Genomic DNA, 26797 nt, shown 5'->3' with positions numbered 1-26797 from the left:
CTTCTGACTGTGTTTATGTCTTTTACTCCCAGGTGTGTATTCAAGTTTTTTGCCCATTCTTCACTGGTTTGTTTATCGTTTTATTATTACCTTGCAGATTTTATATATTGCAGTACCAGTCTTTTAGAAATTATTGTAATATTTTCTCACAATCAGTGGATGATCTTTCTAATTTTTTCACAGGGTCTTTTTGATAGCAGAATAATTTCATTTTGATGAAATTCAGTGTATCGTTTTTTTCTTTTGTAACTAGTATTTTTGCTAATTTTATTTTATTTTATTTATTTATTTATTTTTTGTCTTTTGTCTTTTTGTTGTTGTTGTTGTTGCTATTTCTTGGGCCGCTCCCGCGGCACATGGAGGTTCCCAGGCTAGGGGTTGAATCGGAGCTGTAGTCTCCGGCCTACGCCAGAGCCACAGCAACGCGGGATCCAAGCCACGTCTGCAACCTACACCACAGCTCACGGCAACGCCGGATCGTTAACCCACTGAGCAAGGGCAGGGACTGAACCCGCAACCTCATGGTTTCTAGTCGGATTCGTTAACCACTGCGCCACGACGGGAACTCCCTAATTTTATTTTTTAAATTTTTTGTGGGTATGTCAAAACAGTTGAATTTTGTATGTTGCTCCTTCATCTACAGATGTTGATTAATTTACTTATCAGTTCATAGTTTATCTGTAGATGGTCTTGATATTTGTTTATACACAATCAGTCACTAGCAAATAATCATGGTTCAGAGTTCAATGGAAATGATGATAGTGAACAACCTTCTCTGGTTCTCAGTCTCAGAGCGGACATGCTCAGGGTTTCATCAATTAGTGTGATATCTTTACTGGGTACTCTTTATCAGAGTGATAGAATTTAAAAATTTTTAAATTAAAGTACAGTTGATTTACAATGTTCTGTCAATTTCTGCTGTATAGAAAGTGACTCAGTCATACATACATACATACATATATATATATATATATATATATATATATATATATATATATATATACACATTCTTTTTTGGGGGGGAATGAAGACTGGTTTTCATTTTATTTTTATTTATTTAATTACTCAGTGAGTTTTATTACAGTTATAGGTGTACAGTAATCATCACAACCAAATTTTATAGCATTTCCATCCCAAACCCCCAGCGCATCCTCCCACCTCCCACCCTGTCTCATTTGGAAACCATATGTTTTTCAACATCTGTGAGTCAGTATCTGTTATGCAAAGAAGTTCATTGTGTCCTTTTTTTAGATGCCACATGTAAGTGATAGCATTTGATGTTGGTGTCTCATTGACTGACTGACTTCACTTAGCACGATAATTTCTAGGTCCATCCATGTTGCTAAAAATGCCAGTATTTCTTTCCTTTTAATGGCTGAGTGATATTCTATTGTGTATATGCACCACATCTTCTTTATCCACTCCTCTGTTGGTGGGCATTTAGGTTGATTCCCTGTCTTGGCCATTGTAAATAGTGCTGCAATGAACATTGGAGTACATGTGTCTTTTCAAGTCATGGTTTTCTCTGGACAGATGCCCAGGAGTGGGATTGCTGGATCAAATGGTAATTCTGTTTTTAGTTTTCTGAGGAATCCCCATACTTTTTTCCACAGCAGTTGCACCAATTTACATTCCCACCAATGATGTAATAGGGTTCCTTTTTCTCCACCACTCTCTCCAGCACTTATTGTTTGTAGACTTTTGGATGATGGCCATTCTGTGGTGTAAGGTGGTACCTCATAGTGGTTTTGATTTGCATTTCTCTAATAATGAGTGATGTTGAACATCTTTTCATGTGTTTTTTGGCCATCTGTATGTTTTCTTTGGAGAATTATCTCTTTAGATCTTCTGCCCATTTTTTGATAGGGTTATTTGGTTTTTTTTTGGTGTTGAGCTGCAGAAGGTGTTTATAATCCTGTATTAATATAGGATTATATTATCCAATATTTAATATAATCCAATATTAATCCCTTGTCAGTTGATTCACTTGCAAAGATTTTCTCCCATTCTGTGGGTTGTCTTTTCGTTTTGTTTAGGGTTTTCTTTGCTGTGCAGAAACTTTTAAGTTTAATTAGGTCCCATTTGTTTATTTTTGTTTTTACTGTCATGACTCTAAGAGATGGATCTGAGAACATGTTGCCGTCTTTTATATCGGAGAGTGTTTGGCCAATGTTTTCCTCTAAGAGTTTTATAGTGTCTGGTCTTTAATCCATTTTGAGTTTATTTTTGTGTATGGTGTTAAGGAGTGTTCTAATTTCATTCTTTTCCATATGTCTGTCCAGTTTTCCCAGCACCACTTGTTGAACAGGCTGTCTTTTCGCCATTGTATATTCTTGCCTCCTTTGTCGTAGATTAGTTGACTGTGGTTGCGTGGGTTTAACTCTGGGCTTTGTATCCTGTTCCACTGATCTATATTGCTGTCTTTGTGCCAGTACCGTATGATTTTGATGACTGTTGCTTTGTAGTATTGTCTGAAGTCAGGGAGCCTGGTTCCTCCAGCTCCATTTTTCTTTTTCAGGATGTCTTTGGCTATTCTGGATCTTTTGTGCTTCCAAACAAACTTTAAAGTACTATGTTCGAGTTCTGTGAAAAATGTCCTTGGTAATTTGATAGAGATTGCATTGAATCTGTGGATTGCCTTGGGTAGTATAGTCATTTTGATAATGTTGACTCTTCCAATCCAAGAGCATGGTATGTCTTTCCATCTGTTTGTATCGTCTTTGATTTCTTTCAGTAGCATCTTATAGTTTTCAGAGTACAGGTCTTTTGTCTCTTTAGGTAGGTTTATTCCTAGGTATTTTATTCTTTTTGATGTGATGGTAAATGGGATTGCTTCCCTAATTTCTCTTTCTGATCTTTTGTTGTTAGTATATAGAAATGCAGTCGATTTCTGTGTATTAATTCTGTATCCTGCAACATTGCCAAATTCATGGATGAGCTCTAACAGTTTTCTGGTAGAGTCTTTAGGATTCTCTAGGTAGAGTATCACATCATCTGCAAATGGTGATGCTTGTACTTCTTCCTTTCCAATTTGGATTCCTTTTATTTATTTTACTCCTCTGATTGCTATGGCTAGGAGTTATATACATTCTTTTTGTCATTTTATCTTCTCATCTTCCCTCACAAGTGATCGGATATAGTTTACTATGTTATACAGTAGGACCTCATTGCTTATCCATTCTAAATGTGATAGTTTGTATCTATAAACCCGAATTCCCAGTCCTTCCCACTCTCTCTCTCTCCCCCTTGGCAACCACATGTCTCTTCTCTATGTCAGTGAATCTGTTTCTGTTCTGTAGATAGGTTCATTTGTGCCATATTTTAGATTCTACATATAAGTGGTATCATATGGTGTTTGTATTTCTCTTTCTGACTTACTTCACTTAGAATGAGAATTTCTAGTTGAGTCTTTGTTGCTGCAAATGGCATTATTTTGTTGTTTTTTATGGCTAAGTAGTATTCCATTATATTTATGTACCACATTTCCTTAATTCATTCATCTGGGATGGACATTTTGGTTGTTTCCATGTCTTGCCTATTGTGAATAGTGCTTCAACGAAACATTTGGATGCAAATATCTTTTTGAATTGTAGTTTTGTCTGGATATGTGCCCAGGTATAGGAGTGCCATCTGGATCTCCATATTTTTGTGAGGTATCATTATTTTGTTTATGTAAGTTCCTAAAATTAAGTATTGGAAAAATCTGTGACCTAGAATTACCTTTTTCAAATCACTGTATCACAATGTTTTAAACCAGGAGTTTAAAAAAGAAAGAAACTTAGTCAATGTTTTTGCTCTTACTAAAATAATTAATTGTTGGTAAATTGGTAAATATATTAAGTAAATTATCTTATAAATATTGTTTATTATCTCACCCTTTTAAGATATTTTGGGTTGTATTTTTTTTTTTCTTTTTTGACTGTACTCCAGGCATATGGAAATTCCACAGCCAGGGACTGAATCCAAGCCACAGCTACAACTTATGCCATAGCTGTAGTAACACCATATCCTTAACACACTACGCCATAGTGGGAATTCCTTTGGGTTTTATTTTTAATACATTTGACATGCAACTACTCTAGTATATGGGTATCATTTATAAACAAACAAGTTTGTAAATGTTGGGTGTATAATGTCAGAATATTTTACTCGGTTGAGTTTAAAGCCCAACAAGCTTAGAGTGATTGTAGATCAAAAGACTCAAAATTTGAGAGACTTCAGTGATAATCTAATCCAGTCCTTAGATTTTGCACATGAAAACCTGAAGCCGTAAGGAATTAAGTAGCTTGCCCATGGGCATATAACAGTCAGAAACACAGACTCTCAACTCCTGTGCAGTGCCTTTTCCCCATCCCAGATCATCTCCCTGATCTCTTGTATGACTACCTGTGCGTTTTTACTACATTGATCAGTGGACTTTGAAATGCAGCTGCATTCTCCCAGTGGCCCTCAATCTGGATTTTACTTTTATGGAAGTATTTGGATTGACACTTATACTTACCTTTATAGTCCAGTGTGCTAAAGGAAAATAATAGTCTAAATTTAATCATCCATGAAAAAGTTGATTTCCATACCCTGAGGTTCTGGTGTCAACTTTGATTTATAAATAAAGTCACTTTTGAAAGATTGCAGACAGGGGCAAACTGTCTTGTAGAATTTTTCCTCAAATGAAATGAACTTCAGATAAGAATATGCTTTCATCTTTATTGTGGGTTATCAATGACCGGGATCTATAACCTTTCATTAGTGAAAAGCAGTAATGACTACCTAGGTGACAATCACAGAGCTTTTCCAAGCAGCCTTGATCATTGGCTTCTTATTTCACTAAATAAGCATCTGATTGAACTTTGTGCAGCTGTTTGAAGTATGAATTGATTTGAGGAGGGAAATTTAGCATCAGTCTTTCTTCATACTTCCTCCAACAATGTCCCAGAAGAAGGAGCATTTCTACTCCTCAGCAGGAAGTAGTCAATCCTTTTTTTTTTTTTTTTCTTTTTAGGGCCACATTCTCATTATATGGAGGTTCCCACAGTATGGTTCAAATCAGAGCTACAGCTGTTAGCCTATGCCACAGCCATAGCAATGCAGGATCTGAGCCGCGGCTGTGTTCTACACCACAGCTTATGGCAACGCCAGATCCTTAACCCACTGAGCAAGGCCAGGGATGGAACCTGCAACCTCATGGTTCCTAGTTGGATTCATTTCCACTGTACCATAATGGGAACTCCTCAGTCACATTTCTAACTGTTGTGTTTATGCTCTTCCATTGCTGGTCTTCCACTGGATGTATTGTTGTTTAAATACAGCTAGGAGATTTTGCATTTTCAACTGAAGTTTGAACCAGTGCTCTTAGCAATTAAGGAAGTCAAGTATAAATTTCTCCATTATCTAATGTTTTACTCATTAGCATTTTCCTGAACCAGAACTCTCCCCTCCTATCCTCCTTTGTGTGCCCTTCTGTAGTTCAATCAGGTTTGTTCAAGCAATTCATTTTACTCCAGGAATGACTTAATTACCTTTTTTTTTTTTTGTCTTTTTGCTATTTCTTTGGGCCGCTCCCGTGGCATATGGAGGTTCTCAGGCTAGGGGTCGAATCGGAGCTGTAGCTGCCAGCCTATGCCAGAGCCACAGCAACGCGGGATCCGAGCCGCGTCTGCGACCTACACCACAGCTCACAGCAACGCCAGATCGTTAACCCACTGAGCAAGGGCAGGGACCGAACCCGCAACCTCATGGTTCCTAGTCGGATTCGTTAACCACTGCGCCATGATGGGAACTCCTTAATTATCTTTTTATTATAGTCTAAAACTGAGAAAGAACTGAAGTAACTTTTTACAAACTAATCCCTCCAGAGGAGATTAAGACATCAGTTTTTCGAGGCTACATGGTGATAACAACCAAACAAAACTAAATTAAATTAAAACAGAACAATGAGTCATTTAGTTCTATCATTGTAATAAAAATGAGAAGTGAAAATATTGACTTTGTGAGATAAACAAATGGGTAATTGCTTAAGTTTTATGCTTTTCAACTGAGTATTGAGCAATTGTGTCATCTAAGGATTCAAGGAAATATTGGTATTCAGCACAGGCTTAAAAATAGATATTCTTATCAAAACTTTGGCTACTTGAATCAGCACTAGAAGTAGGAGCATAGCAGTGTTTTTTCTTTAATGCCTGGTAAAGTTGCTGTCACCTTAGAGGTGACATTAACTACTGGCATAAGCAGGAAATAGAGCTGATGCACTTATTCAGCATTTTAAAAAGTATTATGTCTCTTACTCAGGAGGAGATATTTCAATTCAGGAGTCAGAAGTTGGCAAACAAGCTCTTTTCCCCAAAGGTGTGATGATTAAATATACAACCAAGCATAATATTAGTACTTCACAGAACAGCTTTATGGTCAATTGTATATTTTACTCTAATAAACCAGGAAGAAACTCTTTTTTTCCTCCTAAAGACTAGTAAATGAGTACCAAAATATAAGTAGTAATTGAGTGTGATATATCTTATAGTTGAAACTGCTAAGTGATATGTATCTGAATTTATCCATGCAGACTTACTTATATGAGCTTTGTGTCAATTGTGTGATTATTGTAATGAATTATAAACATGGGCCACTATAATTACAAAATCTAGCAAAACAGTTATTTGTAAAAGAAGCAAATGTTTTAAACATGGCTTTAGAGCCAATGCACGCATTCCCTGACCTGCTTTCCTTTTCTTTGTTTCTTATTTCACAGCTTAGGATAGGAAATGGCAGAAGTTCAGATATCCTGATGATCAGAGAATGTTTTTAAAAATTACATAGCAATGTAATTACATAGACCATGTAATTATGTAATTACACAGACCATAATGGAAAATAATATATAAAAAGAGAATGTTTTACATCTATAAAAAATATAAGTCACTTTTATGTACAGCAGAAATTGGCACAACATTGTAAATCAACTGTACTTTAAGAACAGGTAGTGGGATTAGATTATAAAATTTGTCACATTAAGATTATTTTGTCTTGTCGAATCTGTATCTGATAATTTTATGTTTTCAGTGGTGTCAGAGTTTAAAAAAAAAAGAAAAAGTACATGGCAAGCAAAGACTCTCAAGTCATTAGGTGTTAGTATTTAAAGGGACATTAGAGGACACCTCTGTAACTCCCTCATTTTAGAGATGAGTAACCTGAGGCCTAGAGGCATTAAATGACTGTACACCTAAGTAAAGCTGGCACTTGAACCAGGTCTCTGGCTTCCTCTGGAAGCCTCTGTAATCCTACACTGCCTTCTGTTTACACTGTTTACACTGATTTTGGCATCGCCACTGGTGTGCTGTGTGTGCTCAGGCAAGTTGCATGATTTGTTTTCTGAACCCCTCAAAGAAGAAGCACTTCCAAAGAAGTTAGACTGAGCAGTTCACTTGAGTGGTGACTTTGACCCTGCTCTGACCAAGAGATGGGGAACATTCTTTCCATCAACCTACTCGTTCCCTAGAGAATCCGCGGCGCCACTCATATATTTTATTTACTGTCCTTCCTTGTCGGAAAGGAACTGAAATCCCAGTATGAAATGCATTGTGTATATAGCTAGCTTCACATTTGGGGGGTAAAATTAGTTTTGTTCGTATCTATTTTTGTTTGATTGATAGTAGCAAACCTTGCAAGAGGTAATGAGACCTTCCGCAAGGTATGTCTTTCCTAGGACGTAATAAATGTCTGTGGCTAACCTCGTCTACAGTGACTGCAGAACTCAGCCCCAGAAACTGGAAAGGACACATGGTGGGCACAGACACTCCAAGGGCACCAAAAATTCTAAGGAGGAGCACAGCAGCCTTATCCATTCCCACAGGCATAGCACCCTTTCCACCCTATCACTTGTCTAAGTAGCTGAGTGTTGGGGACCCTATTTAAGGTTATCTTCATGAAAGTGGGTGTGAAAAGCACCTTCTTCAATAGCTGTGGGGGCAGCACAAGAGTTACTGCTTCCTTCCTTTGTGGATCTAATGACTTTTGGAAGATAGTGAAAAAAAACAACAACATTAGATGGTTCTTAAAAATAATACAGTGACTCCTTTTATATTTCTGGGAAGGAGCATTTTGCAGTGATCGGCTCAAGCTGATGACATTAGTCTCTCTGACTCCTAGATTTGTATGAAAGGAGTAAGCCCTTGAATCCCTTTCCTTGATTTGCTTTGTAAACAATGAAATAGTTGAAGTAAGTGCAAAAGCACAGAAATAATGTAATTGACAACCATTATATTTAATACATCTCAACCTTGTGCTGTACACATTTCTTTCAGATGTTTTATTTTATAAATAACTAAGCTGATTATAGGTTTGGGGTCACCTTCCATGATCTAACTCCCATATTTTAGTCCTCAGAGGAGGACTAAATGTATAGGGTGCATCTTAATGCCATTCCTATGTATTTACTCTTCCATAAACAATATACACCATTGTCTTGTGTAGTTTTTAACTTCATATACATTGTATTATCCTCTATACACCATTTCCCAGCTTCATTTTTCCATTCAGTGGTATGTTTTAGAGATTTGAACCCATAGACATATAGTTGTGATTCATTTTAACTGCTGTATGGCAGTACAGTCCGGCATGTGAAAATACTGTAATTTATCTATTCACCTATTGAATATTAGGACGTTCCTAGTTTTTTGCTGTTATGAACAGCGCTGCAATGAATGTCTTTGTACATGTCTTGTGCAGTTATGTGGAATTGTCTCAGGGATAGATATACAGAAGCGAAGTTGCTGAGTTATGGAGCAAATGGTTCTCGAGCTTACTGGACACTACAGTGATTGATCAAGTGGTTGTACCAATCGGTATTTCCATCAGCAGTATATGAAAATTCTTGGTTTTCTATGTGCTTGCCAGTACATTGCTAAAACAGCACTGTCAAAATGTTGGATTTTTGTTAATCTGATGGTTATGAAATTGCATTTTATTGATTTTTATTTTTTTGAAATTGTACTTTATTTTATTTTGTCTTTGCCTCATTACTAGTGCTGCCTAGCAGCTTTACATGTTTCCTGGATGCCCTATAGTCCTTTTTTACATTTAAGTTTTGGATGATAGTATATTCATGTGTTCCAAAAAAGCAATATTTAGAAAAAATATATGTTGAAAGGTGTTATTTCCATTTTACCTTGTTCACCTGACCCTGTTCTCATTTTATTGGTTTCTTGTATATCTTTTAAGTGTTTTTATACAAATAGATGCATATTCTTATTTTCCCCTATTACACAAAAATAATATACTATGTAAATGGTTCTAAACCTTGCTTTTTCTACTTAATCATATATCTTAGAAATCTTCCCATATGGTACTTTTTTATACCTGCACAGTGTTCCACTTCTGTGTGTAGCACAGATTATTTTTTCAATTTATTAAGTTTCATTGAAGTATAATTGACTTACAATGTTATGATAATTTTTGCTCTGCCACAAAGTAGCACAGATTGTTTAACAAGTCTTCTCTTGATGGGTTCTCTGGCTGTTTCCATTCTATTGTTATTAAGAACAATGCTGTAATGAATACCCTTTATCTTGTTCTGACTCATCTATAGGATGAATTCCTAGAAGAGTGGGTCTTAGGATAGTTTTGTAATTTTAATATTTTGATCTGTGTCACCAAATTTGCTCCTGGACTTGGGAAGAATAGTACTATTTTGCGTTCCCCCAGAATGTATAAGTGTGTCTTCTCCCCGTAGCTTGACTACAAATTTTGATTTCAGACTTTTGTTTTACTTATCTGATGGGGGCAAATGGTATGTAAATATATCTTTAATTGTATTTGTTTTATTATGAGTTGTTGCTCAAGTTGAATATTTTTGAATACGTGTAGGGGACCTTTATATTTCTTTTTTGCAACTCTATCCCATTCTACCATTGGATTGTCTTACTGATTTCTAAGAACTATTTATATGTTTGGTGATTTAGTCTCTTTGTCTCAGATATGGATTACAGATATTTTACTCAGTTTTATTTTGCTTTTGCTTATGACTTTTTGTGCCATGAGGAATGTCTTCTTTTTTCATTGTTATGTATTCAAATTTCTTAATTTTATAAGAGGGATCTGAATGTTGAATCACAGTTAGATAACTTTCCCCTTAAAAGTAATGAAGAAGAAGTTCCCTTGTGGTGTAGTGGGTTAAGAATTCAGCTTTGCTGAAACTGTGGTGCAGGCTACAACTGTGGCATGGGTTTGATCCCTGCCCTGTGAACTTCCACATGCTGCAGGCACAGACAAAAAAAAGGAATGAAGAAGTTTTTTGTGTACTGTTCTACTTTTGTGGTTTTATATTGAACATTTAAATATTTGATTCATTTGGTTTTATCTTATGTTAAATGTGATACACGTTTTTCCATATGGCTCCCAAGGTTTTCCAATAGCACTTTTAAAAAAATTTACCAGTACACCAATGATTTAAGACACAGCCTTTATAATATAATAAATTCCAACATATATTGGGGTTTGTTTTGACTTTTCATTCTATTCTGTTGATCTGTTTCTCGATGCTGTCTTAATTACTTATACTATCTTTTAATTCTCTAAGTTCCTATTTTATTGAATTCTTAAAAAATATATTTTAAATTTTGCAAATTCTTTTTCAGCATCAGTGGAGAAGATCTTATAATAATTGTACTTAGATATGTTTTATATCAATAGCATTTCTAATAATGAGTCATCTTCACATTCCTGCAATAAACTCCGCTTGATTGTGATGTATCATTCTTTTAATATGCTCATGAATTATGATTGCTAATTTTTTATTTAGTATTTTCCATTAATATTTAGAAGTGTAATCACCCTATATTTTAGCCTATTTGTTTTATCTTTGTCAGGCTTTAACAGTGTTATACTGAACTGTAACTGTGTTAGTTCATTGTTCAACACCATTACTATGTGTTGGAAGTTAAAAAAAAAATCGTGTTAGTTTACCATTAGATGGGACAGAGCAAAAGACAGGATTAATGAACCTAAAGCCAGATCAATAGAAAATACTCAAACTTAAGCAAAGAGAGAAACAAAAAAGAATGTAGGTGAGGTAGGGTGAGGAGGAACAAAACAGAAAAAGCCATGTGAGACACAATCAGAAGGTCATCATACACATAATTGGAGCCTTAGAATTAGGGTAAGGAATGGAGTAAACGTATTTTAAGAGATAGTGACTGAGAATTTTCCAAAAAATGATCAATGACATTAACCCAAATTTCACAAAGCTCACCAAACACTTAGTGGGACAAATACTGCTAAAAACCAAAGTAGAGGACATCATGAAAGTAGTCAGAGGAAAAAAGACACATTACCATGAAAGGGACACTAACGATGCTTGATGGCAAACTTTTTGGCTGAAATTATGGAAGCCAAAATGTAGTAAAATGGCGTTATGCAAGTGCTGAAAGAAAGAAAGTGCTCATTTAGGATCCTGAACCCATTTATAACCTTAAAAAGTGAAGACAGAACAAAGAAATTTGTAGACCAAAACACGCTGAAAAACTATAGAAATCTTGGTTGCCATTGTTTTTCCTTCATTATGTTGAAGAAGCCATACTACTCTTTTTTTATTTCCATTGTTGCAATTGAAAAGTTAGCTGAAATTCTAACCATGGGTCCTTTAAAGATAAATCTTTTTCTTTCTGGGTGCTCTTAGGATTTTCTCTTTGTCTTTGATTGTCTTTAGTTTCACTGCGATGTATTTAAGTATGAATTTCTTTTAATTTATCCCACTTGACATTCATTGCAGGTTTTGAATTATAAACTGATACTTTTAAAAATCCTTGAAAACTCTTAGCCATCCTCTCTTGAAATACTGTCTTTTCTTCATTTTTTTCTTTCCCTTCCTTCTGAGTTGTCATTTAAACACTTTCACACCTTCTCACTCAATCTGCCTGGTCTTTTACCCATTCATCTTGCATTTTCCATTTATCTTTAATTCTTTATATTGCCTTTTGTATGCTTGGAAGCATCTGCCACTTCACTATTTTTTTCATAAAATTGTTAGCATCATCTCATTAAATATATTCTTAGAGTGTTAAAAAATTTAGGATATTTAATTTTAATTTATTTCTACAAGAGCCTAGAGCATGGCTCTTTTTCAGATTTTCCAGATCTTTTTAAAATTTCATATACCATGGATAGAGCTTCACATTCATTCTTTGTTTCTTCAAGCTACCAAGTATGGTTGGCTCTAGTACCTGATTCTTTATGGATCTACTTCTATTTTTCTTGTATATGCTGGTTCCAACATATGGAGTTTTATTTCTTTGCATGCCTGGTTATGTTTGTCTTTAGAAAAAAGGTTGAACAATTTGAAACTTTGGATGCAGGTACCTTACACTCCAAAGAGAAATGAATTCCATATTCCAGATTTCTCAGGGCAGAACAGTCCATGACTACCAAATTCAAGATTTGAAGTTCTCTGCAGAACATAGGCAATTCCAGGATAATATTTAACTCTGAACTAGGGCTAGTCTACTTCCCATTTACCTCTGTCTTGGGAGCATAGTCCTCTGGAAATCAGCTTATTTATTGTGAGCACAGCCTTTTATTTTTTGCCTTAACCTCCCCATTCTGTAGGCTTAGGGCTTTGATTTCTTTCTCTCTTGCCCCCGCAAGAAAGATAGCTTCTTTGATGAATGATCAAGGAATGATATAGCCATATATATGTAACCAATTAATACATGAAATAATTACCTACAATTAAGAATATGCAAATTAAAGCAACAAGTTTTTATTTATCAGATTGGTAAATTTAAATTATCAGAAAGCTTAAAAGTTGATGAGAGTCTTATATGACAAGAACTATAAAACATTGATCAAGGAAATTAAAGAAGATTTAAAGAAATGGAAGGATATTCCATGCTCTTGGGTTGGAAAAATTAATATTGTAAAAATGTCTGTACTACCTAAAGCAATCTACAGATTCAAAGCAATCCCTATCAAACTACCCATGACATTTTTCACAGAACTAGAACAAACCATCCAAAAATTCATATGGAACCACAAAAGACCCAGAATCGCCAAAGCAATTCTGAAGAACAAAAACAAAGCAGGAGGCATAACTCTCCCAGACTTCAGGCAATATTACAAAGCCACTGTAATCAAGACAGTGTGGTACTGGTACCAAAACAGACATACAGACCAATGGAACGGAATAGAGAACCCAAAAATAAACCCAGACACCTATGATCAATTAATCTTTGACAAAGGAGGCAAGAATATAAAATGGGAAAAAGACAGTCTTTTCAGCCAGCATTGCTGGGAAACCTGGACAGCTACATGCAAATCAGTGAAACTAGAACACACCCTCATACCATGCACAAAAATAAACTCAAAATGGCTAAAAGACTTACATATAAGACAAGACACCATCAAACTCCTGGAAGAGAACATAGGCAAAACATTCTCTGACATCAACCTTATGAATATGTTCTCAGGTCAGTTTCCCAAAGCAACAGAAATAAAAGCAAAAATAAACCAGTGGGACCTAATCACACTGAGAAGCTTTTGCACAGCAAAGGAAACCAAAAAGAAAACAAAAAGACAACTTACAGAATGGGAGAAAACAGTTTCAAATGATGCAACTGAAAAGGGCTTACTCTCTAAAATATACAAACAACTTATACAACTCAACAGCAAAAAAGCCAACAACCCAATCAAAAAATGGGCAAAAGACCTGAATAGATGTTTCTCCAAGGAAGATGTACAGATGGCCAAAAAGCACATGAAAAAACGCTCAACATCCCTGATTATTAGAGAAATACAAATCAAAACTACCATGAGATACCAACTCACACCAGTCGGAATGGCCATCATTAATAAGTCCACAAATAACAAATGCTGGAGGGGGTGTGGAGAAAAGGGAACCTTCCTGCACTGTTGGTGGGAATGTAAGCTGGTACAACCGCTATGGAGAACAGTATGGAGATACCTTAGAAATCTATACATAGAACTTCCATATGACCCTGCAATCCCACTCTTGGGCATATATCCGGACAAAACTTTCCTTAAAAAAGACACATGCACCCGCGTGTTCATTGCAGCTCTATTCACAATAGCCAAGACATGGAATCAACCTAAATGTCCACTGACGGATGACTGGATTAGGAAGATGTGGTGTATATATATACAATGGAATACTACTCAGCCATCAAAAAGAACAAAATAATGCCATTTGCAGCAACATGGATGGAACTAGAGACCCTCATCCTGAGTGAGGTAAGTCAGAAAGAGAAAGAAAAGTACCATATGATATCATATACCTGGAATCTAGTATGCAGCACAAATGAACTTTTCCACAGAAAAGAAAATCATAGACTTGCCGAATAGACTTGTGGTTGCCAAGGGGAAGGGAGGGTGAGTGGGGTGGTTGGGGAGCTTGGGGTTAATAGATACAAACTATTGTCTTTGGGATGGATTAGCAATGGGATCCTGCTGTGTAGCACTGGGAACTACGTCTAGTCAGTTGTGATGGAGCATGATAATGTGCGAAAACAGAATGTGTACATGTATGTGTAACTGGGTCACCATGCTGTGCAGTAGAAAAAAAATTGTATTGGGGAAATAACTATTGAAAAAAAAGTTGATGAGATTGCAACTCTTATTTCGGAAGGAAGTACTTGAAAATATTAATAATTCTTACCTCTAAAAAGCATGGAGTGAAGGGGAGGAAGACATTTTATTTTCATGGCATACGTTTTATAGTACTTGTATTTTTTGCTTAATGTGTACATTTTTTTAGCAAAAACGTATAATTTTAGAGTCCAATGCTTAGGTACTTTTTCCATAAACTTTGGGGAAGTTTTTGCTCTGTTCAAAGTGATAGGGCCTAAAAAGCATTTGCACTGTATAAAGAGTTATCAGTATACTAAGTAGCTGCTTGATTCATACAACCATGAATGTAGCAGAAATATTTGCTAAAATATAAATTCAAGAGATTAGGCTTACTGGGTTCTGATTAAAATGGGAGCAGCTCGGATCAACAGAACGTTCACAGTATTGAAATATTTCCTTTTTCCACTTTGATGTCAGAGTGAGGCAGCTGCTGTGATATTGCAGAGATCAGATAGAATATAGTTTGTAGCTTTGTGTCTTCTTGGAAGCCCAAGGGGCCTCATTTATACACCTAGAATCGAGGTGGTTGGTACATCTTGAATGAAGTCAAGGACTAAACTGATATGCTGAATCATGTTCTTAACATTGAAAAATTAAAAATTTTAAACATAGCTTTTGTCTTTCTATTTTTTCTTTCTATGTAACCACTATCCAGACATAGGATGTGTGTGGGGGGGTGTACATGCATGCTGCATTATTATTTTAACTGCTGTTGTTTAGGGATGTGGTTCCTTTTAAATAGTTTTGTGTTAATGAAGTTATTAATTCTCCCTTCCTGATCCCCTTTGTTTGAAATTAGATCTTCTCAGGCTGAGCAGCTCGTCCCACATGTACTTGGTGCAGTTACTTTCAGAAATCTAGCTCATGCTTAGAATAAAGATGAGGTTAATGGTTATAATTCTAGTACAGGTACCCTCGTAATCAGACTCTAGGATTTAAAACTATTACAAAGAAGAGAAGGTTTGGTACCATCTACCGCCACTATTCATATTTTATGTATCTTTTAAATAACCAAGCAAGACAGTTTATTTCTCTATAACTGCCCCAAACATAACATTTAAGGTGTCTGACCATGTTTGATTTCTAGATTGATGGAGGGAAAAGAATGAAATGTCCTGTACAGCAGAAATTGGCAGAACATTGTAAATCAACTATAATAGAAAAAATGAAAATCTTAAAAAAAAAAAAAAAGGAATGAAATGTCTAATGCTTGTGTTGTATTTCCTAGCTTTGCTTTGGGGGTGGGGGGGGGGCACAGGAATAAGCCTTGTAGCATCATTCTAGAATAATTTATACTTTGTTAATTTCTAGGTGAAAAAGTGTTTATATCTCTATATGGAGCTGCCATAGATATGAATATAAGGCTGGACAAGAATTCCTTGACCCTTGAGAAAACTTACATTACTCTGGTCAATCAGCGAACTGTAACTATTCACAACCTCAGTAACATCATTGCCCATTTCCAGTGGAAGGTATTTGCTACCCAGGAAGAGGACAACCGGGTAAAGCACAGGTTTGTAAGAAAAGTTGCTATCCATATGCTGTCTAGATAATTTGGGGGAACACAAAACTCAGTTATAAAAATTCTGACTTTTGCAGTGAGTTTCTAGCCAATTCAAACAATGTCAAATCTATTGTAACTTTGTACAGTGCACACATGCTCCTTTTTTCGTTTAAAGAACTGGAGCTGAGCCATGTGGAACACAACACTGTCCCTCCTCAGTTAATTTTATCCTGGTTATAATTTATCAATAGCCAAACTCCTGGATTTTAAAGACCAAATACGTCATTCTTCACTATTCTCTCAAAACTAATCTACATGGCTGTCTTTCTTTTCATAGCCTTAACCAGATTGATCCATTTTTATAGGGTTTCTAAAAATAATTTCTTTGGAATTTGGATCAATGTGGACTTTTTTTTTTTCCAGTGAAAAAAAATACTTTCAGAAAATAGGAAGAGTGGGGAAAAAGAAGGACTTACATAGAATAGCTTTTATATTTTCAGTATCAGTAGCATTGCTAAGTCCCTGCTAGCCATATAATTTAATAATGATTTCTTGTTGGTATCTGTAATCTACTGCTTTTGAAAAGGATGCTTCAGGCAGTGGAGAAAATGAATAAAAAGGAAAACCAAACTGTTTTAATTAATCTCATCACTGTTAAATTTTGAGTATTTCTTTTTACAGAAGCTACTCGTGACTCTTTTAAACTCCATTTGCAATTTTATCTTCTTCCATCCTCCCCGAATTAGCACTTTTTCTGCTTTCATTGGAATTTATTTCATCCTTTTTTATTTGCCTCTCCATTTTCATTAAAGATTAGCCCTGGGAAGCTTCAAAGCTTTGTTTAAAACCAAGTTAGTATGTGCTAAAAATAAAAGTCTTAGGTCTGTGGAAACCAGGCAGAAATCCCCTAGTGCGTTGTCCCTAATTGAATCAGAAGGAGCTGTGACAATGATAGGACACAGTGGACCAGAAGCTTTATCATTCAGACAATGAGCTTTAATCACCAGATTGCCACTGTGCCATCTTTAAAAAGTGAGAAAAGAAAAGCCTTTCCTGCCTTAAAAACTTCATTTTGTCTAATGGTATAGAAATACCAGTAGTTTCAAAGGCATGGGGAAACTGCTCATGCACTGCTTCACCTGATTCCCCAGCTGACTTGTACAGACCAGCACTCAGAATGGTCCAGGCATGTTTAAAGATAAAAATGGGAGATCAGGTGCAAATACAGAAAAGGCAATAATGGTAGTGTTTCAGGATCCTGCTTGTGCCATGGGCATAATCTTTTGGGGAAAATGAGTATATACTATCAAAGGGCAAGTCAGCTTTAATTTCTTTTTTCTTTTTATTTTTCTTTTTTTGTCTTTTTAGGCCCACACCCGCAGCATATGGAGGTCCCCAGACTCAGGGTCAAATCAAAGCTGTAGTCGCTGACCTAAGCCACAGCCACAGCAACTCCAGATCCGAGCCATGTCTGTGACCTATACCACAGCTCGTTGTAACACCAGATCCTTAATCCACTGAGCAAAGCCAGGGATCAAACCTGCGTCCCCATGGCTGCTAGTCAGATTCATTTCTGCTGAGCCATGGCAGGAGCTCCAGCTTTCATTTCAACTATGTGGGAGTTCCCGTCGTGGCGCAGTGGTTAACGAATCCGACTAGGAACCATGAGGTTGCGGGTTCGGTCCCTGCCCTTGCTCAGTGGGTTAACGATCTGGCGTTGCCATGAGCTGTGGTGTAGGTTGCAGACGCGGCTCGGATCCCGCGTTGCTGTGGCTCTGGTGTAGGCCGGTGGCTACAGCTCCAATTAGACCCCTAGCCTGGGAACCTCCATATGCCTCGGGAGCGGCCCAAGAAATAGCAGAAAGACAAAAAAAAAAAAAAAAAGTAATCATTTCAACTATGTGTTTGACCAAAGGCTTAGGGCATGACTAATGCCTTGCTGTGTCCAAAAAAGTATTTAAGGAAGTTAATTTCAACAATGAACTCAAGAAAAGTTCAAACCATTTACTCTCAGAAATGCTAAGGTATAAAGATTATGGTTTCAATCACCTGTGCATGGGTGTTTCTTTTCTTTTCTTCTTTCTTTCTTTTTTTTTTAACCCCCTTGACCTCCTCTAACACTCATAGCCCTATGTCTAATATTATCTTTGAGTCTTAGTCTTTCTTTTCTCTGTCTCTGCCTTTCTTTCACTGTCTCTCTTGCTCTTTGTGTTAGTTCCCCTAGCAGTTTTGGTAGCAAGGGAACAATATAGGATAGCCTTTTCGTAACCATGTTTGGAAGCCTAATTTTATCATCTTGGATAATGACCCTTTCTTAAACAATGCACTGGAAAAGTGGCTTCAGTTGGTTAAATAAGACTACGTCTATCTTCCCTGTGGGTGGCACATAGCGACATAACTCATCTTTCTACAAACTGGATTGGTTGATCTAAGTGAAGAAAATCTATTCAGTGTGCTGCCCCTATCCCCCTGCGAGGGCCATTTGCCTCATCTCTTATTTGACCAGGTATCTCTTCTCTCCCAAGCCTCTCCTGTTCCTTGATACATCCCCAAGCACGCCATAACTTTCATATTATTAGCAATGGATTCTTGTCCTGGATGTAACTAGCCACAGAATGCCCATCCTCTCACAAAGCAAGGCAAATAGAGAGGTTTGCTCTTTCCTGAACATTTTGTTCCTGTCTTGGATAGTGGCCCCTTTTCATGGGTGGCAGCACTCTTGCTGAGGGTGCAGGCCCCCCGTCCTCCTTGTCACAAAGCCTCCGGTTGTCTCTTAGGCCCAAATCAGTGGCAGATAAAGCAGAATGTTCTTGGATAGGTTGTTTGTGGGCAGAGATGTTCTCTTCTCTGAGAAGCAGCAGTGAGATCTTCAGTGAGTAAACTCCCCAGAAGGCCAGGGTAGGAATCCCAGGAATCTTCTCTTTGATGTTTGACTCTCCTGCTCCTGAGGGTGCACAACCTCTTTCTTTTTTCCTCTTCCTTGAGCAGCCTCTGTAGTTAAAGTGTATACAGAAAGGTTGACTTAGGTTCTGAACTTGGAGCAGAGATGATCTGAATGGGCTCACACATACTTTAAGATTAAAGTTTCCCTTTGCAGTTCTCTGACAACCTAAAATGTATGAACTTGAGTGTAGATTTTTAGGTGAGAATCAAGAACTCGCCCACTACTTTTCGCTTTTAACATGGCTTCGAAGTCATCCTCAGGCATTCATCTATAGGGGCTGAAAGTTGCTTGAGGGTTGCTTCGAGAATTCTAATCACTAGCATTACGGATGCCCTCAAAGCCTTATTCCAGCCGTCTTGGTTTCTTGTCCTCCAGCATCTTGATGGGGTACCTGAGCAGAGACTTGTTTATCCCTTTTCCCAGTGGGGGAATTTCAGCCCTACTCAGGAATAGGAAGCCCTGTTCCTTTCTGGCAGTTTTATCATTTCCATCCTAGAAGGATGACTTCCTCTCTCTGCCTACCAAAACATGCTGGTGCAAACCTTAGGACATATGGACTGACTTGGGGACCTTGGGCTAATCTTGGACTCCAGGTTCTGACAGTGAAGATGCCATTTCCCCTAGAAAGAAGTTCTGGGCTTAAAGGTTTTTTTTCCTGTGTTTTTTGGAAAGCCTTAGGAGTCAATATAAGAACCTTAAAAATTTTTCTTTTGGGTTTCTCTCTTTTCTGATATCTTTCTGGGACTTGCAGAGAAATTAATCTCTCCAAAAATTGAAGCTGAATTCATTCCTCCTTACTTCCTCTACCTTGGCCTGAGGGATTATAAAACATTCCACAAGATGCTTTCATCCTCAGTCTCTTCGCTGTTTATTATATCCAGAGACTCAGCATGGGCTTTTAAGAATTTCTGCTCTCACTTCTCTGTCAAGGTCATGGCCATTGTCTCGATAGCAGATGCTCTAATTCTAGATTTGCTCTGTACGTGAACTTATAGAATCTTCAGTGGAGCCCCCGCCAAGTGATCAGCATGGATATGTTCCAAAACCTTCCAGTGTACAAAATGACATATTTCTCTATATAAATCCATTGTGTTGGGGCTTCAGGCCTGCCAGCCAGGTAGTAATAAATTTAACCTCAATTGTTTTGGGGGAGCCCTTCCCTTTCCTAGTCATACAAGAATCTGAAGACTTGAGTAGTCCTTGATAAACCCGAAGAAGACCTCTCATCCTCCGTTTACATTAGCCATCACAAAGTTGCTCCGTGTCCAGGGTCACGCAGTCCATTTGACGCTGGATGGCTCCATCCTTTCCATGCCAGCTGCGGACATGGGAGTATTTCTTCTGATAAAAAGTCAAGTTTCTTTTTAAAAATTTTTTTAAATTTCTTTTTTATTAAGGTATAGTTGTTTTACAGTGTTGTACCAGTTTCTCCTGTACAGCAAAGTGACTCAGTCAAACATATATATATATATATATATATATATATATACATTCCTTTTCTTATATTAGCTTCCATCACAGTCTATCCCAAGTTGGATATAGTTCCCTGTGCTATACAGTAGGACCCCATTGCTTATCCATTCTAAATGTAATAGTTTGCATCTGTTAACCCCAAATTCCCAGTCCATCCCACTCCTTCTCCCTTCCACCTTGGCAACCACAAGTTTGTTCTGTATGTCTGTGAGTCTGTTTCTGTTTGGTAGATAGGTTATTTGTGTCATATTTTAAATTCCACATATAAGTGCTATCATATGGTATTTGTCTTTCTTTTTCTGACTGACCTCATATAATCTGCTCAGCATCCCATTACCACCTCTTGGAGGTACTGCAAAGGGGCAGAGTGCAGGTCTCTAGGAACTGAAGATGAGGGGGCTGTAATGGCTCAACCCTGCTGTACTTGAGGCACAAATCTTCCCCATTGACTGTAGTCCATAGGCAGGGCTGTAATTGGAGCCTGAAGATGATGGGTATTTGGGCTACCAGACTTTTCGAGAAAGTGGGTTAAATTCATTGTTTTACAGAAAGAGAAGGCGTTTGAGTTGTTATGCTTTCTGATGAAAGGTGTCTTCATCTGTGAAACAACCACCTCTGAATGTCAGAGACCATGAATATCAGTAGAATAAGATGACAAAATAATAGTTTGAGGTATACTGAAGCCCTTGTTGGAGTCAACCCAGCTCGAGGTGGCATCACACATTTCCTTCTAAGGCTCTCAAGCCATGACTCTCATTTTGCAGATAGGGCAAAGAGGATGACTTCTGGTGCCCTCCTCCCCTTTTTGCGTTGTAGAGCAGTCACTGATTCAGATGGCCAGCAGGCACATGAAAAACTGCTCAACATCACCAATTTTAGAGAAATGCAACCAAAACTATGATGAGGCACCACCTCACACCTGTCAGAATGGCCATCACTAACAAGTCAACAAATAACAAATGCTGGAGAGGATGTAGAGAAAAGAGAATGCTTCTACATTGTTGGTGGAGATATAAACTGGTACAACCACTATGGAAAACAGTATGAAAATACCTCAGAAAATTGAATGTAGAACTACCATATGACCCAGCAATCCCACTCCTAGACATATATGCAGACAAAAATTTCACTGAAAAAGATATATGCACCTGTTTTGTTCATTGCAGCATTATTCACGATAGTCAAGACATGGAAAAAATCTAAAGCCCATCAACAGATGAATGGATCAGGAAAATGTGGTACATATATACAGTGGAATACTACTTAGCCATAAAAAGGACAAAATAATGGCATTTGCAGCAACATGGATGAAACTAGAGACTCTCATACTGAGTGAACTCAGTCAGAAAGAGAAAGACAGACACCATATGCTATCACTTACATGTCTAAAATATGGCACAAATGGTCTATCTACAAAACGGAAAAGGTCATGGACATGTAGGACAGACTTGAGTTTGCAAGGAGGAGTGGGATGGATTGGGAATCTGGGGTTAGTAGATGAAAACGCTTGCATTTGGAGTGGATGGGCAATGAAATCCTGCTGTATAGCACAGGGAACTGTATATCTAATCACTTGTGATGGAGCATGGTGGAGGATAATGTGAGGAAAAAAATGTGTGTGTATATATATATGTGTGTCTCTGTGTGTGTGTGTGTGTGTGTGTGTGTGTGTATGACTGGATCACTGCTGTATAACAGAAATTGACAGAACATTGTAAGCAGAGGTTTGGGGAAGGCTGCTTTTCTGACTTATCACAAGGGATATGAAGAGCTAGAAAAAAAGAAGAAAGGCGGTGTCTCCAGGTGTAGTCTGAGCATTTTATAAGCTTGACAGTCTGGTAATTGCTTCCAGTTGATACAGGGAGAAAACTCGTATTTGTTGAGCACATGCTTTGTCCCAGGAACTATACCAGGTCCTTGATCACATTTAATTCTCAACACATCTTTATGATGGAGGAGCTCCTACTATTTCTGTTTTATTGATGAAGGCACTGAGGCTTAGAGGATTTAGGTAATTCCTAAAGTCACAAAGCGAGTAAATAGATAGAATTAGTATCAAAATTTAGTCCTTGCTAGCTTCAGATTGTGTTCTCTCAGTAACTAACAACTGGAAAAGAATCAAAGCTAAGCAACTTTTCAAAAAAATTATTTTTAATTAAAAAAATTTTTTTGACCATGTCCATGACATGTGGAAGTTCCCAGGCCAGAGGTTGAACCTCCACCACCGTAGTGACAACACTGGATTCTTAACCCACTGAGCTACTAGGGAACTCCTAAGCAACTTTAGAAGAAATAAAATTTCCTTTAAAGTGTGAGAGGCAGGGTAGGTGTTAAATATTGAAAATTCAACCTGAAAAACATAACTTCCTAAAAGAAAACATTTGTCCAAATACATGTAAGGGCTCAGGAGTAAGCAAATGGGTAGTACAGGAAGCCTGGGAGGAATTCTTGAAGGAAGCAAACTGAGGTTCTTGAGAAGTTATAGAGTCATTTAGCTGGTATATTGCAGCCTCAGGGCAAGGAAGGACCATCCCAGGTTCTAGCATGAGAACATTTCCAGAAGGCTGTGCTGGAGAGGAGTCCTTTAAAATGTTCTTCATGGGAGTATCAAAATGAATCTTACCTTTATTATTATTTTTTTTTTTAGGGTTTGTGATGATCTCATCAAAGAGGAAAAGAATGAGATCGATGAGTTTCTTGAGGAGTGTGTTACTGATCCTTCACTCCGAGAACGTCTTTCCATTTTTTCCCGCACCTTTGAAAATCAGAGAAGCCTGGTTCAAACAGACAGCATGCTCTTCTTGAATGACATTTTCACTATTGACCCTCTGGTAAGCTCAGAAATATTGTCTGACCTTACAGTCAACATAGTGGGAGTGTAGGACTTTTGAGCACTCACTCTGAGATTGAGATGGTGAATTCCAAAAGCATCTGAGAAGCCGCATCCTCTTTATGAGACAGTGAATAAAGGGTTATGGTAAGAATGTGTAGAGGTCATGTTTATAGGTCATACTTTTTATGCACCAATCGTCATTAAGCACTTCACATACATTACCCAGTTACCGCATGTGTATGTATATTGTCAGTTGTAATCAATCCCCCATTCTACAGGTAAGATTAAGATGTCAAGAAATTAGATACCTTACTCAAGGCCAAATAATTAGTGTCAGTAGTTAGAAATGTATCCCTAATTAGTCTCACTCTAACCCAAGGTTTCTCAATCTCTGCACTAGTGACATAGGGGCTGGATAAGTCTTTGTCCTGTACATTATAGAATATTTAATGATAGCCACAACTTTTATCCATTAGATGGTAGTTGTGACGACCAAAACTCTGTCCAGGTGTTGTCTAATGTCCTCTGATGGGCAAAATCACTCACTCTGAGAACTGCTTTGCCCTTGATTCGGTCAATAAATACTTATTGACCGCATGTCTGTACCAGGCACTGCATCTGTACCAGGCATTGATGAACAAAACATCATTCTAACAAAACAGCTAACTCTGTCTAGTGAGACCTGAGGCAGAGTTAGAACAGGGTCTGTCTGATTCCACAGACCAAACTCTTTTTTTTTGGTGTGCAACATAGTTATTTGATAATTTTATAGATTATACTCCCTTTAAAGTTACTACAAAATAATGACTATCCCGGGGGTTCCTGTCATGGCTCAGTGGTTAACGGATCCGACTAGGAACCATAAGGTTGTGGGTTCGATCCCTGCCCTTGTTCAGTGGGTTAAGGATCTGGCGTTGCCGTGAGCTGTGGTGTAGGTTGCAGACGCAGCTTGGATCCCAAGTTGCTGTGGCTCTGGCTTAGGCCGGTGGCTACAGCTCCGATTGGACCCCTAGGCTGGGAACCTTCATATACCCCGGGAGCGGCCCTAGAAAAGGCAAAAAGACAAAATAATAATAATGACTATCCCCTGTGCTTTGCTATATAGCCTTGTTGCTTGTCTATTTTATATATAGTATCTTGTATCTCTTAATTCCATACCCCTATCTTGCCCTTGCCTCCTTCCCCCTTCCCACTGGTGTCCACTAGTTTGTTTTCTATATCTGTGAGTCTGTTTCTGTTCTGCTGTATACCTTCATTTGTTTTGTTTTTCGGAGTCCATATAGATCTGATAGAAGTGATATGTTTGTCTTTCTCCATCTGACTTACCTGACTAAACATAATACTCTCTAGGTCCATCCCCTTGTTGCCAATGGCCGAATGTCATTCCTTCCTATATCTAAATAATATTTCATTATATGTATATAATGATAATAATTACACATAATTTGTCTATTGATGGACATTTGATTGCTTCCATATATTGGTTGTTGTACATAACACTGCTATGAACATTGTGGTACATGTATCTTTTCAAATTAGTGGTTTCTTATTTTCAGATATATACCCAGGAGTGGGTACATTGTATATCATAGAGGTGCTGTATTGTTAGGGTTTGGAAGAACTTCCATACTGTTTTCTTTCTTTTTTTTGTCTTTTTGCTATTTCTTGGGCCGCTCCCGCGGCATATGGAAGTTCCCAGGCTAGGGGTCTAATCAGAGCCATAGCCACCAGCCTACGCCAGAGCCACAGCAATGCAGAACCTGAGCCGCATCTGCAACCTACACCACAGCTCACGGCAACGCCAGATCGTTAACCCACTGAGCAAGGTCAGGGACCGAACCTGCAACCTCATGGTTCCTAGTCAGATTCGTTAACCACTGCGCCACGACAGGAACTCCCCATACTGTTTTCCATAGTGGCTGCATCAATTTATATCCCCACCAGCAGTGTACAGTGGTTTCTTTTTCTCCACATCCTCTCCAACATTTGTTATACGTAGACTTTTAGTTGATAGCCATTCTGAAAGGTGTGAGGTGATATCTCATTGTTTTATTTTTATTTGAACTTCTCTAATAATTAGCAATAATAAGCATCTTTTCATGTGCCTGTTAGCCATCTGTGTGTCCCCTTTGGAAAAATATCTGTTCAGGTCTTCTGCCCATTTTAAATTAGGTTGTTTTGGTTTTATATTTTGGATACTAACCCTTTATCAATCAGGTTAGGTTTTTTGCAAATGTTTTCTTCATAAGTAGGTTGTCTTTTTCATTTTGTTGATGACTTCCTTCACTGTGCAAAAGCCTTTAAGTTTAATTAGGTTCCATTTGTTTATTTTTTGCTTTTATGTCTTTCGCCTTAGGAGTTAGGTCCAAAAATATCGCTATGATTTATGTCAAATAGTGTTTTGCCTATGCTCTCTTCTAGGAGTTCTATGGTGTCAGGTCTTGAATTAATTTTTAGTTTACATGTGTAAACATGTCTTAATTTCATTCTTTTACATGTAGCTGTCCAATGTTCCCAGCACCAGCACCAGTTATTGAAGAAGCTGTCTTTCCCTCATTTTATGTTTTTGCCTCTTTTTTCATGGATTAATTGACCATGTGTGTGTAGGTTTATTTCTGTGCTCTCTGTTTTGTTCCATTGATCTATATGTCTGCTTTTTGTACACTTCGTAGTATAGTCTAAAGTCCAGGAGAATGATAACTCCAGCCATGTTCTTTTTTCTTGAGTTTGATTTGGTTATTTGTGGTCTTTTGCGGCTTTGTAAAATTTTTATGTTTATTTTTTCTAATTCTGTGAAAAATGTCATAGATGTTTTGATAGGGATTGTATTAAACCTGTAGCTTTGGATAGTATGGACATTTTAATAATATTCGTTCTTCTAATCCATGAACATGGGATATATTTCCATTTATTTGTATTATCCTCTATATCCTTCATCAGTGTCTTATACTTTTTAGAGTATAGGTCCTTTAACTCCTTGGTTGTTTATTCCTCTGTATTTTATTCTTTTTACTGAAATTGTTTTCAGTGGGATTGAAAAAAAAATGAAATTGTTTTCTTTCTTTCTCTTTCGAATAATTCCTTGTAAGTGTATAGAAAATCTACAGATTTCCAGTTATTAATCTCATATTCTGCAACTTTACTGAATTAATTTATTTGTTCTACTAGTTTTTTGGTGGAGACTTTTAGATAGCTATAGGACTCTCTGTGTAGTATCATGTTATCTGCAAATGCTGACAGTTTTACTTCTTCCCTTCCAATTTGGATGCCTTTTGTTTCTTTATCTTGTCTTATTGGTGTGGCTGAGACTGAGTGGGCCTCCTTGTCTTCTTCCTAATTTTAGAGAAAAAGCTTCTAACTTTTCACTGTTGAATGTTATAATAGCTGTGTATTTATTATATTGGCCCTTATTATG

The 26797-nt window shown here is 37.4% G+C and overlaps 1 protein-coding gene across 6 annotated transcripts in view; it reads left to right on the top strand.

Moving 5' to 3' along the window:
- HYDIN (HYDIN axonemal central pair apparatus protein) overlaps window positions 1-26797 on the top strand; it is a 549453-nt gene that overhangs the window by 259849 nt on the left and 262807 nt on the right. For all 6 annotated transcript variants that reach the window (XR_014805538.1, XR_014805539.1, XM_084959659.1 and 3 more), the window contains 2 exons: window positions 15940-16141; window positions 23197-23380. Coding sequence is in view for 4 of the 6 variants with exons in the window: in XM_084959659.1 (XP_084815785.1) it covers window positions 15940-16141; window positions 23197-23380 (386 nt within the window). In the remaining 2 variants the exon portion in view is untranslated. The remainder of the gene's footprint in view (window positions 1-15939; window positions 16142-23196; window positions 23381-26797) is intronic.

This window comes from Sus scrofa, chromosome 6 (assembly GCF_054392235.1).
Source record: "Sus scrofa isolate SSC_HxYL_T2T_F1_AM1 chromosome 6, Sscrofa_HxYL_maternal_Yorkshire_Landrace_v2.0, whole genome shotgun sequence".
NCBI classification, from domain to species: domain Eukaryota; kingdom Metazoa; phylum Chordata; class Mammalia; order Artiodactyla; family Suidae; genus Sus; species Sus scrofa.
The sequence above is the reverse complement of the archived record's forward strand: the minus strand, read 5'-3'. Positions and strand labels throughout refer to the sequence as shown.